Source organism: Mytilus edulis, chromosome 2 (genome assembly GCF_963676685.1).
Source record: "Mytilus edulis chromosome 2, xbMytEdul2.2, whole genome shotgun sequence".
NCBI lineage: Eukaryota > Metazoa > Mollusca > Bivalvia > Mytilida > Mytilidae > Mytilus > Mytilus edulis.
Genome location: NC_092345.1, coordinates 23,780,877 through 23,796,232, shown reverse-complemented (window position 1 = coordinate 23,796,232; position 15,356 = coordinate 23,780,877). Strand labels below are relative to the sequence as shown.

The following is a 15,356-nucleotide window of genomic DNA, read 5'->3' as shown; positions in this document are numbered from 1 at the left end:
ATGGGAAATAATGCTAATCATTGTGGATGTCATACTATTGAAGCTAACGATGATGAACATGAAACTAATGAAGAAAATGATGAGAATCGGAAGCTAACAGTAGCTGAGATGAGAGATACATTTGAATTGGATGATAAAAAGGCACCAGCAAAACCAGCTAAAATCGATTCAAATAGACCAAGTAAATCAGTATGCGAAATAGAAAGAAAATATATACTTTTAGCAGGAGCAATACTAGCCGTTATATTTTTATCGTTGATAGTCGGAATTTTGTATTTGACTATCGAGTTGGATCCTAAGGTAAGCTACACTTTCTTAATCGATATACTCAAAAATATGATTTTCTAATAATAATGCATACATATTTTTTAAGGGGCCAGATGAAGGACGCCTGTGCGGGAGTTTCTCGCTAAAATAAAGACCCATTGGTGGGCTTCGGCTGTTGTCTGCTCTATGGTCGGATTGTTGTCGCTTTGACACATTCCCCAATTCTTTTCTCAATTTTAGAGTTCTATAAAGATTTTTCTCAATTCTATACATTTGTCTTTGTTTAATTCTAAAAGAAATTTAATTTAAGTTAAAAGTTGTTTTGAATATAATTGCAAAATTTCATGAATCAAACCAATAAAGTTTTCCTTGTAACCAAAGACACTGGCGTTAGCAAAAAAATTTGACAAAACATGTTTGACCATTCGAATCTTGTAATATAAACTGCTTTATAGTTTGTTTAGAGATTTGGCATCGCCAGTAACTCATAGCCGTTCAAATATATTTAGATCGTTCAGAGAAAATCCGTGTTATTTTAAGGGAACAGTCATTATTTATCAGCTGAGGGGGTCGGTGCATTTTAGGGGGGGTCATTGCCAAAAATATCATACCACTGGGGGGGGGGGTACCATAAAAAATTATTTTAACTAGGGGGGGTCACACAATAAAGGTTTTTATGTCTGACTTGTATATAAATTGTTGGCAAAATTGAAGTGAGTGTGCAATCTGTGAAATAATGTCTGTTTATTAAATCTTTGATAGTGTAAACTGTAAAATACCATGCAGCAGGATATGCCTAATTTCTCAATGGCAGTGAATCTGATCACTCCTTATCACAGTTGTGTAAATTTACAATCAATCAATTAACAACTCTATGAAACGTACCTCCCTAGTTTTGACCACAGGAAACAGTGAGCTGGAAAGGTTTCTGGACATGCATAATTAACTTTCTATAGTCATGATAGTGTTTAAATCATTTTGATGTGATTCTTGAGATGAAATGGGTGTTTATATATAATTATTTTGATGAAAGCAAGGATGCATGTTAGTTATATGTCCGTCACATGGTAATTGGTATACCTATTTTATGAAATTATTACAAAGATATCGAATAAGAATAAAAAATGATCTCGATATTATAGGTATATCCCTTCTGTATTCTTTAATTTTTAAGGTAATATTTTTCTATTCGTTAGTATTTTTTGCCCTTTTCTCCTTTTATTCATATTTGAACCCCAGTGTTCTCTGTTCTTTTTAAAAAAAAAATTTTGGTCCATTTTTCTGTAAATTTTATCCATTCTCCGATATTCTTTCCTATCCTGATTTCAGACCTTAATAAAGAAAAAATACTTGATGGGCACAATGTTATTCACACACACTAAACAATACACTATATGATTTGGAAAAAGAACAAATATATTCAGCTGGGGCCCCTAAAAAAATGTGAACTTGTTCAGAGAAAATTGATAACACACTAAAATCTTAAAACATACATCTGTACAAAACAAAAAAAGGCCAGAGGTTCTTGGCTTGGTTGTATATTTCTTTCTCTCAAATAAATCATTTACACATTTAATCAAGAAAGGACAAGAACCATTTAATCGGTGTTATTTTATTTGCACTTCCTAAATCATTTGTACATTGGAATCCTGAACATCCCCCCATTCATAACTAGATATTTTAATGTTCAAAGGTTAAAAAATATAAGATACAAGGGCCTGTGATTGGGATTAAAATAACAGTCAGTATTGAAAGTTTATCTACCAGCAGAGGCGGATTTAGAGGGGGGCCCAGGGGGCCCGGGCCCCCCCTTTTTGGGAAAACATTTGGTTGCTTATATAGGGAATCACTGAAACGTGACTGGAGCGGGCCCCCTCTTAGGTCAGTCAGTGGGCCCCCACTTATGAAAATTTCTGGATCCGCCACTGACCAGTATACTGATAAAATTTGTAAAATTATAGGTTGCAGTAAAATAAATTGATAAATTGGAACATTCAATTTTCTGTATATTTTTTTCTATTTTTCTACATGCACGTGTCAGATATTCCTTTTTGAAAAAAAAACAAGAAGAAAAGCTGTTTGTTATGCTCAGAGCTTCTCAAAGCCGGTTACTATGTAGCTGGTCATCATCTCCTCAACACAACTGGGAATTCTTTTTTTTGGGGGGGGAGGGGGTCACACTTTTGAAATTATGTTCTTAGGGGGGGTCATTATGTGGTTTTATAAAATAATGGGGGGTTCCCAACATAAAATTTTATATCAAAAATTTACACCGACCCCCTCAGCTGATAAATAATGACCATTCCCTTATAGGAGTATAATCTGTGTAATCGTTATAACACGAGATATCATTTTTCTTTGTTTATAGTTTTGATATAGTTATACGATTTTGTAGTTTGTTTAGATATTTGGTATAGCCAGTCACTAACAACCATTCATATATATTTGGATCGTTACGATCTGTGTTATAAGTACCTGTGTAATCGTTAAAAGATATGTGTGTAATATTGATGGATATCTGTGTAATCGTTACGATATATCTATGCCATCGATAACCTGAGTTATGTTCCTCCGGTAAAGTTTCCCTTCCTCGTTATGATTTTTTTAATGAGAAATATTTTAGAGATTTACTTATCTATAGCAAATCCAGGGTTTATTGATCAGACAGATTAATTAGCAACTTGCATACACAATACTTAGAATGTTCTTGAATTTCTACGACAGCTGAAATGAATATGTAAATAATTTTTAAAACTATCGGTTGAAAAATTGTAAATCAAAACATTTTTTACATATGCATAAAATTCTAGAATGTCATATTAAGATATACATTTTCTTATTTAGAATCATGATCATTTGAAATCTATATCTCTAATTATGATTTGAAAAGATGCTAGGTTTTTTTTTAAATCTTAAAGGAACAATATTACGAAATTGTGTTATTAAAATGAATCTAATCTTACTTGACCTATTTCATTGTATTTATTCATGTTTAAACTGAAATAGTAATATTGGTTTTTATATGTTTATTAATAACAGTACATGTACTATTAATAAGTATGGTTATTTCCAAATGTTTTTTGCTATGTTTTATTACGAATCAAACCGAATATCATTCCCTACGTAACAATTGTTTTCATTTTAAAAGACTTTACAGAGGCACTTAAATTATCTCTTGTGTTGTGTATTTACTTAATTTGGGGTTTTAGTTTAAATACTAAATAAAACGTGACTGCTTACTACATATACTATGACCTTTTTTTTCAACAAAACTATTCCACAGATAAATACATGCAAACGTATGAGTCTCTGCTGTAGGTTAAAGATTAGACAGTGATAATGCATAGTTCTTATATTCCGGTAATTAATATGAGTGGTTTTTTTTCAAAGATAAAAATAAAACAGATAAAATGTTTGATTATTTTTGTATATCAAACTTGTTAAAAAAGTTCAGAGATATGTGACTGTGAATCGGAGTTAAAATGATATTGAATTAAAAAAAAAAACCAATTAACTTTAAAAAATATGTCATACGTTTTGTACACGGATAGATGGTTGAATTGATCCCTGAGATTGATCCAGTTATGTCTCTATTAAATCTTTTACAGTCGGAGAAAATTCGCAAAGTAAAGGAAATATCAGCATAATGTCGTGACAGCATCATTTAGAGAGAATCTTGTTTTTCATATTGTAAGACGACATGCAATGATTGATTTATGAAACAAAAACAAAATCGGTAACCAATAATTAGTTCTATCTGAGCAAAAAAAAAAGTTTCAAAAGCAATAAAAATATTTTTTTTAATCCCATAACAATAAAAGGGAACGTTTTCGACAAAACTGAATTTCCTTAAATATCAATGATAGTTTTCAGATTATTATAACGTGGAATCTATAGATTTTCACCTCTTCTACTTTTTTTAACAAACTATTATAGCTCAAAAAGAAGAAAAAGTAAAATATTTAAAGCTTTACACACACAATTCTATCTTGATATTCTTGTAATGGTTATAACACATCAATCTACACCATTACAAACTTAATCACAATTGTATATTCAATTTTTAGAAATGTTCCTGTGACGTCAATTTTAATGGCGTTGATACATTCAAAGATCATAATTCTATATTGATGTACATGTGTACTGTCGTAAATTAAAGTTAAGTGTGCGTTGTTATTCTGAGGTTTAGATGTTGAAACATAATAGTATGTTGTTTATTTGTGTATTTCTCTATCCTGAGTGTTTTTGCATTTCTTTGTACTATATTTCTGTCACGTAATAATGTCATCTTAGTACGGTATTTTCAACATTGCATATAAGTAGGAAGTTTGGCAATCAATTAAACCATTCTTAAAATGTCCTGTACTAAGTCAAAAATATTGCATTTTTTTATCATATATTTCGTTTCTTTATATACAATTGTTGGCATTTGTTTTTGTAGTAATTTAGTGCCGGTTTATGTGTTCCATTGTGCTCATCCTATAGTTGATGTTTTTTTCTCGGGTTTGGTTTGTGACCCAGATTTGTTTTAGTTAAATCGATTTATGACTATTGAACAGCCGTATACTATTATTGCTTTTATTCAATAGAACTTGATTCTTGTATTACCAATGTTATTTCAACTGATCGGGCGGAGCTTACATTTTATTTTGCATAGGACAGTCTATTTGAAGATGTTTGTGATAAGGATGATTGCCGTTATAATTATTACTGATTTCTAATCACCTATCAATGTCATCAAAGAAATTTACAAAACAATGACTGGACACGTCATCGATGAGTTTGTCCTAAAACACCTATCTATAGATGGACTGGTTTATTATGAGCGAACTGGTTAAACTCCGCCCAGTCAAGTGAAATAAATCGAGAAGTACTTAAATTCAGTTTCAAGGTGAGCTGTATATTTTTTTTGTTTAGTTTTTAGGAAGTTTAAGTATACCATAATCTCATGAATTAGTGGTTACTGAACCTTGAATTCTTACATAACGAGCCTTTTTTTAATATGGATCCAAGGAGGAGGTTGAAAACAATTGGAATAAAATATAAAACAAAAAAACTTTATATTAAAAAAAAAAAACATATGGTACAGCCCACCATGATAGCTGAACCTAATAACAAGACTTTAAATCTATTAATTGATGTCGCCAGTGAAATTAATTGGTCGTTATGACAAATTAATAAGAAATGACGTTTGCCTTTGAAAAAAGAAAAGAAAATGACTTATAATAAACTATTTTGATGGAAACATAATTATAGTCTAATGAAATTATAAAGAATTTGCCGCGATCTTTCTTTAAATCAGTGAATGGTAACTTTCTTTTATGTAGTAGACTATAAGAACTCTATATTGCCACTGGGATTTCTCAGTTTCAACTTGACTTTGTATTTCAAAAGTTACATTTCTGACTTTTCAAGCTTAAACTTGAAACCGATAGATAACAAGTTGATTTATTTAAATTTAGAAGTGAAAAGTATCAACTATGAAATGAAATCGTAATCCTTTATTGTAAAAAAATTAATGCATTTTACATTGACAACTACAATATTTCCTTTTTAATTACAACTTTATTTTCAATATATCAATATTGTAAAAATATATACAAACTTAAATTAAATCTCGAATATGAGCATTTCAAACAATGAACGCTAAGTCTTTGTCACTTTTTTGCATTCTATTAATATTTTGTTTTGCAGAATGATAATTGCAAGCTAAACGAATTAAACCATGGAGAACTTTTCAGTGGTCATGAGAATGATCGTAAGTACTAGCATACATTAATGATACATTATTTCTGAGAAAGTTTATATGAAAAAAATCAAGATAATAAATAGTTTGGATTTTTCTCTGATTGTAGTTTGGAAAATGGTTTCTACATTTTTTTTAAAATTATTTGTTGATTCTGATATCGCTTTTATTTTGATAAAATTGTACATTTTGAAAATAAAATGAGATTTTATTAAAGAAATACTTACCATCTTAAAATTCTGAGGACATCAATTTACGCAAGTCTGACAGGCGAAAAACCCCAAATAAAAATATCATCCAATGAGAAGAGGGATGACCTGTGCCCGTATAATAAAATTGAGAAAGGAAATGGTGAATATGTCAAAGCGACAACCACCCGACCATAGAGCAAACAACAGCCGAAGGCAACCAATGGGTCTTCAATGTAGCGAGAATTCCCGCACCCGTAGGTGTCCTTCAGCTGGCTCCTAAAATATGCATAATAGTACAGTGATAATGGACGTCATACTAAACTCCGAATTATACACAAGAAACTAAAATTTAAAATCATACAAGACTAACAAAGGCCAGAGGCTCCTGACTTGGGACAGGCGCAAAATTGCGGCGGGGTTAAACATGTTTATGAGATCTCAACCCTCCCCCTATACCTCTAGCCAATGTAGAAAAGTAAAAGAATAACAATACGCACATTAAAATTCAGTTCAAGAGAAGTCCGAGTCTTTATATCATCCAATTAATTTCCTAAAGTACACAAAAAGCCCTAAGAAAAAAATCAGGGGATGAAGGGGAGGTTGGGAGGGACCTTCAATTCATGATGGTAAGTTTCTATTGGGGTTATCCGCCTTCAGACTTGTGCTGATGGATGTGCTAAGAATTTATGATTGTAACGTATTTATTAACATACAATCATGGTTATCCTTAGTATCCCAGGTAAGTTTGAAAATCAGCTTCGATCAATTATCTTATTAGAATTGTGTGCCTTGGAAATGAAACAGAAAACAAGTTGCTTTCTTTAAAAAAAGAAAAGCAATACATGAACCCACAACTGCAGACTGCGGTCAACAACATTAGTTGATTTTATTTGCTTTTGATTTGAACAAATTTACTGTGAATGAGATATTGATCAATATTAATGAGTTTTGTTGTCACATCATTATTGAAAATATGTAATAGTGGGTAGATTATTGCACATGTGAATGAATTTACTTAATTTTTACTTTATGTTTCATGTACACATTGCTGATCTATTGCAATTCCCAATTTCTGCAAACTCTAAGTGACTAAGGGAAATTTTATTGACTCTGCAACATACGTCTAATCCTCAGGTTGCTTTTTTTGTGGTTAAATTATTTTGACTTTTAAAAATTGATATCGATTTAATTTGTTTCCTGGAAGTTTTTAATTATCCTGCATAATTATTTGAGGCTGTCTGTGACAATCATACACACTTTATTTGTAATGTAATCAATGAGGAAATATAAGATAAATAAATGTTAAAGTTCTGGACCTCAGATTTTAATATGGTTTAGGTTATTGGTCAAAATACCTTGATATATGACTTATAATATCTACTATATAAGAATTGTTCTGTGATATACCCTCAAGAAAAAAGTAAACCAAATAAATATAGAAAAGACGTTTGGTGTGATTTTCAATGAGATTCTTTCACAAGAGACCTTATAACACAAAAATTAACAGCTATAAATTTTCAAACAGCCTTCATAAAAAAAACCATAGCCCCTACCACAGTCAGCTACAATAGGCCTTGAAATAAGAAATGTACACAATACAAACGAAAAAAGGAACGACCTGATTAATGTACCCAAAAAGAAACGAAAAATCAATCATGCAACACAGCAACAACCATTGAATTACAGGCAGATACTTACTGAATGTGACAGGGATATGTTTGATAATTTATGATATAAATTTTGAAATACAAATATTCTTTTTCATTTGCATTATCTCCAATTAGTTAAGATAAATTGTATTCCGAAATATAACAGATATTAGATATAGTAAAGTTATTGGCAAAGATCGGTATAATAATTTACACGTGTTTTATAAACGTATTATGATACAAATATATATATATATATATATATAATATATAAAACTGACAAAAGAACATCACAAATACGAAATTTAAATATGAGTTTATGATATAAAAATGTTTTAATAAAAAAAATGATGAATTAACACATCGATAAATATTTCCCTTTTGGAACCTTATTTTATGTTATAGAAGTGACCAAAGTATCTGGGATGTACACGTCCATAATTATCCACTAATTTTATTTCAATACAATAAACAAAGACGATGTCTTCAAAGGGTTATTTATTAATATACAATATTGACACATCTTGCTTTCATATTCACACTTGCACTCAAAAAAGACCGGTCGGCTCTCTACGATCTTTCTTTCAATTAAATAAAGTTCGATTCCATATGGATTTTTACTTTACACTTAAACGGTTTGTTATGAAGAAAAACAATGCAAACTATTCTTATAATTGCAACATATTTCAAAGATGCAAATATTTAAAGATTAGACTTTAACTGTTATTTAAAAATAAAAATAAAAAATAATTGAAATTAAATAAAAATAAATTCATATTCAAAATTCTTTTTCGAAATTTCTAATAACTACCATCAATAAACAAAAACAAAATTCAAGTTTTTAATAATTCCTCTATCATTTCATCTAAATTGTCGTCAAGTCTTTCTTTCTTTTTTATGGATATATTACATAACAATTACTTTTAAAACCTTACTAAAACTGTATGAATTAAATATAACGTAGAAAAATAATTATTGTTGATCAACATTTTTTTTAAATGCAAGAATTTATAAGTCTTATAGGTATTAAATATTTATTTCAATTACAAATGAATATTGAAAATACTTTCAAATTCTTAAGAGTGTGGTAATTAAAGGGTTATTTACGCGTAACGTGTTTTGCCATTTTTATTTCACATGCAACCGTGAAAAAGGTCCGTTATTCATCATTTTCGTAAAATCGAAAAAGAGATCAATTAATGTGCAAGACATTTTTATTTATTCGTTCATCGTGAATAACAATTTTATTTAGCGTTCTTCCGTGCAGATACCCTCGTTACGCCCCTCTCATAATTGCAAATATTCTGACTTCAATTATTGTTAGTTTCTATAAAAACATAAATACAGTTTATAGTTTCAATATATATCTTTAACAGCTTTGTAACTAATTTAATTTTTAAAATCATATTATCTTTCTGTTTTCCAATTTAAATAATTAAAAATATTTAAACCAAAATGTTATCTTCAAAGTCATTGATAAAATTATTAATACACTATATTACGTGGTTAATTCTTCACGTATGTTATCCTGCCACTGAACAATGCCGTGTTATAATTGACCTAGATACACACAGAATATTCAGAGATCGCTTCAAAACAATATAATAGCGTTGTTGTTTTATAGAAACTTTCACACCGCTTATTATTATATGTTTTGTGAAAAGGCAAATAAGTTTATATATTCAATCTAAGTCAGATTAGCGTAGCCAAAGCATTGATTAATACCTGTATAAATAATCGACAACATTCGAGACGTTCCGAGAATTTAATTCCGACTTCCGGCCGAGAGATATCGAGTGGCCCATAGACACATCCAAAACTCACCAATATATAAGCATGAACCCCTCAGGGGGTTCATGCAAAAATCGACCAGAACTGTTGTCATAATGGTTCCACGAAGGAAAACCTGTCGAAAAGACACACGAAAGATCAAATAGATAATATAATTCATTAAATTATGAAAAAGAATATAACTATCCGTCAAAACGGTTCAACATTATGATCCGTATCATAGGAAATTAGAGTTTAGAATAACACCGTTTTTACAATACTACAAAAAGCAGATCTCTGTTCAACATTTCTTTGACTATAAATTATAGACATCTATGATTTTTTTCATTGTATGAATGACTCAATTTCTATTATCTGAAATATGCTGCTCTATATTATTGTTTCAAATAAATCTCAAAATTGTTATGAAATAGACGTTAACATATTAGTTCTGATCCAAAAGGGGGGGGGGGTAGTAAAATCTTTTGGGGTGAGGCAGTAGTAAACCGTAAAACAAATTTATAGCATGCGAGACTTTGTCCATGGATTTATGAGTTTGAACATCGGTATACTACTGTTGCCTTTATTTACTGCCGCGTTTTATAGAAAAATAGTTATTAAAAATCATAAATAGATGACGTCACCATTACCAGTAGAAATGAACCCCATAGGAAATTTACTACCCCATACAGATCCATATGTTACAAATTTTATGAAAGTAATGTGACAACCTAAACATATAAATATATGTGATAAACGTAGGATTGGAACACAATTCCTAATTATATTCTTAAATGCCCAAATTTTTATAGCACCGGTACCACATAACCCCATCCATAGACGTCGCCAAAACTTTTCTTGGGCATTATGCTCCTAACATGAAACTTAAGAAATACCTAATACTTTAATGTACATTCTGACAAGCACATGATCTAGTTTCAAATATGTTTCATGATTCATTGTAATGTGACCATTGTAGATTCAAAGAGTGATGTTTCTTTAATAATTCGCACAAGGTAATGTGTCGCCTTTTTTGTTTTCCCCATTTTCATTCTCAATTTTACTAAAAAGTACTGCATTTTTTCTCTACCTAATAGTGCACTGTATTATTTAGGAAATTGAACCATTTTGACAGACATGTTTCTTTTTCTTGTTATTCGTTCAGCTGTTGAAAATACAACTAATATGTTCACATATTTTACAGTAGAATTGTGTTTAATTGCTTTCACAATTCGTTACCAGATCTTTCAGAATCCAATCGCAATGCTTGTTCACCTTTATAAATTCTTTTTTTTTCTCAATATACCGAATGACAGCCGCGAAGAAACGAACCATTTTAGAATAAAATGTATGCCAAAGATTGACGTTAACAATGAATCCGACAATTTACAAACAGTGCCGACTCAATCCGTATATAATATTTTGAGCCATGTAAATAATTAAAAAGATACATTAACGAGCGAACATCCTTATAAGAGTAAAGTGGATTAGTGTTAAAGACAAATGTCAGCAAAATGTAGCACCGATAGTTAGTTTTAAAGTAGTTATGTATGCCCTTGAAAAATTATTTCCCATGTAGCATCTTCTACTGTTCATGGATACTGAAACAATGTAGTGATGCGAATGCAGCAGTGAATGGAACTGGTTATATTTCTTACACCTTCACGCTATTGGTTCTTTGCTTTGCATGTAAACGGAAGTCTTCGTAAAATCAATTGTGTAACATATATTTTTTAAAGGCTTCAATATATAAGAATCTAATACTAAATAGCAGACTTTCATCAGAACAATTTTGACACGAAGTAAAGTAAAACTTCGATATGCAATCTCGAAATATTTAAGGCAAAACTATGCCTTCATGACTATCTGGTTACAATATTTCAGCTTGACTTTAGCATTTTACAGTTAACTTTAATTTTGTAACGGATTCATTATTTTATTTCAAATAAAAACAAAGGTGAAAACCAAAAAAATACTGTAAATCCTATTCTCCTTTCGGGTACTGAGTCGGAGAATATAAAAGCTATTCAAAATTTAAAATCGCAACGTTTCGAAAATCCATTTCGTTTATTGGAATTAGTACTGAATAGGAAATTAACAGGTAGTCATTTGCTTAGAATTTAGAGGCTGTTTACATAAATAAGCTTATTTGCTATAAGTTAACATATTTTTGGTGCGCTTAATCATGTTAATCGTATGTTATTTCAATTTTTTTAATGACAAAATAAATTATCTTTATATGAACTGAAGATTTCATTAACCAAGCATTCATAAAATCGTATCTTTACTATATTGTTGGAAATTCATTATCGCTCTTATCATATCTCCTCTTCTGTGACAGGTGAATGTAATGGAGGAATAGCATGATCTGCTTTAATGCGCTTTCGATCATATTTCTATCTTTAGCAATTATTTTTTTATCTCTTTTCAGCATTTTTCGGTACAGTTTTCCCTAAAAAGGGATCTCCTCTGTATATAAAGTGTTTTCTACCATTTAAAGGAGATTATACCATTGAAACCATTTTTGAGGGAGAAAACAAAGGTAGCAATGTTACAAAGATATGTCCAACAGGAAAAAACCACATCATTATAAGTTATATTGTAATAGTGATCACAAAACAGGTTGTTATACTTCTAAGTGTAGTGGAGAATGTAACAAGTTCAGAATTAGTCTTTCGAAAATGCACATGATCTGAATTGACCTGGATTATAGTTGTCTCTCTTTAAACGGAAGAATTGAAATTTGGAATTCTACAATGATCAATTCACAAGAAATGTCTGCTCACGCGTAGCGTTCTATATTTGAATAACAATGTAATGGTTGTGAAGTCCAATACATAATAACATAATACATGATATTGCACACTCATCGAAGTATTTAACGAATGATTGCATTGTAAATATTAATTGGTCAGTAATGTCGCATAATAGGCAAGAACATTATTGCCAATGAGTTAAATACTGGAAATCAATCAACTTGTTAGTTTTTTGTTTGTTATTTTATAATTGACATGAACCTATGTGTATATTTTCCCCTGTTAAGGTTTGTCTTTTGTCTCCGGATACCGCGATTTTCAAACTCATTATGAATTTTTTTAGCACTATAGATTCTTAGAAATGATATCGAACACAAACTTATAAAAGAATATTAATTTCTCCTAAAATTATTCGGTATTTCAGACAAGCAAAATTGTTTAAAAAATCAGACGCGCACAGGTTATTTGCTATGTATAATTCCTTATTAGCTATACAGAACTTCTAGAAATACAAAATATCGTAAATTTTAGCATATTTGACGACAAACATAAGATACTATTAAGATAAATAAATCTATTTCTTTATACATTGTTGGTCGAACATTCTATAAATATCTAATTTCAAAGTTCAGGTTTCTGTTTTTGATAAATGCCTAGAAGTTTTAAATTATTCGTTACATAGATTCGAAAGCTTGTTCATTACATACACATAACCGTACAAGGCAATGAAATATGTTTTTTATGAAGCAGTCTTTAAAATTGTACATGTACAAAATTGAAAATTGCTAAAAAAAATAGAAAAACCACATCTTAATCCAAATAATTATTTGTTACACAAAAGAAAATCAAAACTATAATCAATTATTGTTCGTCCGATTTTATGATATATAGTTACACGCAGTGTTATGTAACTGTCTTTAACATATTTACTACATTTCTTTACTAGTACGATCTTATGTTTTACATTTAACAGTTTTCTATATATATAAATATAATAGGGTAATACCCATTGTATATATTATTGCATGCACGATTTTATCGATCAGTAAATTTAGAAAATTTAAGACGCGATTGACAAATGCGACGTTCGTTACAAGATATTAAGGGCACAGCAGTAGTTTGGTATACTATTCGTCACCGACACACCCAGATAACCTTCATGAATATTACTTTCTCTTTAACATGTTTAAATATCGAGCGACTTTAAAAACATTAGATTATTCTTTATAATTCCAATTTTCAAATATGCAATTTTTGTGAAACTGATGTATGTCAAAGAAAAGTAAGCAGTTCGAAATTTGAATTAATTATATCATTTCTTATGTTCAACTCATGCGGTATGCACAACCCTGGATTTTCCCTTATCGATGGATGTGTCGCCATCGCAGGCAACGACTGCTTGTTAATATTGCCAAAATTATTGTCTGAATGGAAAACCAATTCTGTTTTGAGTTCTGATTTGTTCCCTGATCTTGCCTTTGTCCCATCCATTACAGGATTTTTTTAAGTTGGTAATTATGCGGTATAAACTTCAGAGCTTTAAATGATTTTTCTGCAGCCGATTCTTTGGCATTTCAGAACGGAATCTAGTTAGGATTAACTATATTAACGAGCTAGGGAGATAATAAGTTATATTACAATATATTTGAAAATGATGATAGATTATGTATACATAGCAAGGACAGCTTTCTCTGACAATACATTTCTTCTCACTTTTTTGTGAATCAGGGTTAATTCAGGGACCATTCAAATATTGTTTTCATTGTGATATGTTGGAATAATTGTATACTGTATTTATATCAAACACACTCAAATGTGACTTTGATCAAACGATTATTCAATAAAATACAGGAAAAAGAAAAAGAGTTTGGTAATAGTTCAATATATGATTCATCAAATAAATGAATAAAATGGCACTTTACTGTTTATTCTGTTAGGATGCCATATAGAAAACTTTACATGTTTTTGAAAGCTAAGTGTTGAATTCTAATGTAACAAATCTTTTCTTGACTTCCCTCGTGAAACAATCTTTGTTTCTCATATTAATTTGAACTAAACATTATTTTTTGATAAAACTCATCCCTAAAGATGAATTGTCGCGCTTTTGTCTCGATTATCGTATTAAGTCTCTATCTAGCACACTATGTTACACTATATAACTAGTACTATTTAATTAATTGAATGCTACAATGTTGGCTTATTTGTACTAAAAACATAAAGGCAACAGTAGTATACCGCTGTTCGAAATTCATAATTCTATTGAAAAAAATAAACAAATCTGGGTTACAAACTCGAACTAAGGAAAACACATCAAATATAATAGGAGAACTACGATACAACAGAAACACAACACTAAAATGTAACAAACACAGAAACGAACTATAATGTAACAATGGTGGACTTGGTACAGGACAGTTTATGACAGAAATGGTGGGTTGAACCTGGTTTTGCAGGTAGCCAAACCTGGCGCTTTTATGGCAATGTTAAATAAAAAGAATAATTGGTGACTTTAACTTATCCCAAAAATATTTCTAATTTTGAATAATGCAAGTATATAAAAAAAATATACCTTTATACATGCTATAGTTTTGGAGAAGACATTCAACTATATGGCGATATGGTTTGTTTTAATAAATGATATTGAATAATATAAATGGTAAGGCTGAAATGGTTATGTTTAATATGTGCAGATATTAAATCACGCATATTATATGATAATTGTTATGCAGAAAACTTTGCTTGTGAGAATGTTGGACTATAAAGAGAAACTTATCATCTTTCCTTTTTTTTAAACAACTAATTATATTCTAAGTCAGTAAAAATATAACAGAACATCTGGAAAGAGAAATAGAAAAATGTCGTAAGTTTTTAAGTTTATTTTACGCAGATGACACGATGTTGTTTGCCGACAGCACATGATCTGAAGACATATCTCGATGTCTTCCCTGATTAGTGTCAAACTTGGAAATGGGAAGTA

General features: G+C 30.2%; 1 protein-coding gene across 1 annotated transcript; it reads left to right on the top strand.

Annotated features, from left to right (window-relative positions):
• Positions 1-13,503, top strand: LOC139510521 (uncharacterized). The gene is made up of 3 exons (XM_071297092.1): positions 1-300; positions 5,962-6,025; positions 12,055-13,503. The coding sequence occupies exons 1-3, from the start codon at positions 1-3 to the stop codon at positions 12,312-12,314; spliced, it is 624 nt and encodes a 207-aa protein (XP_071153193.1). The 3' UTR covers positions 12,315-13,503.
• The last annotated feature ends 1,853 nt before the right edge of the window (positions 13,504-15,356 follow it).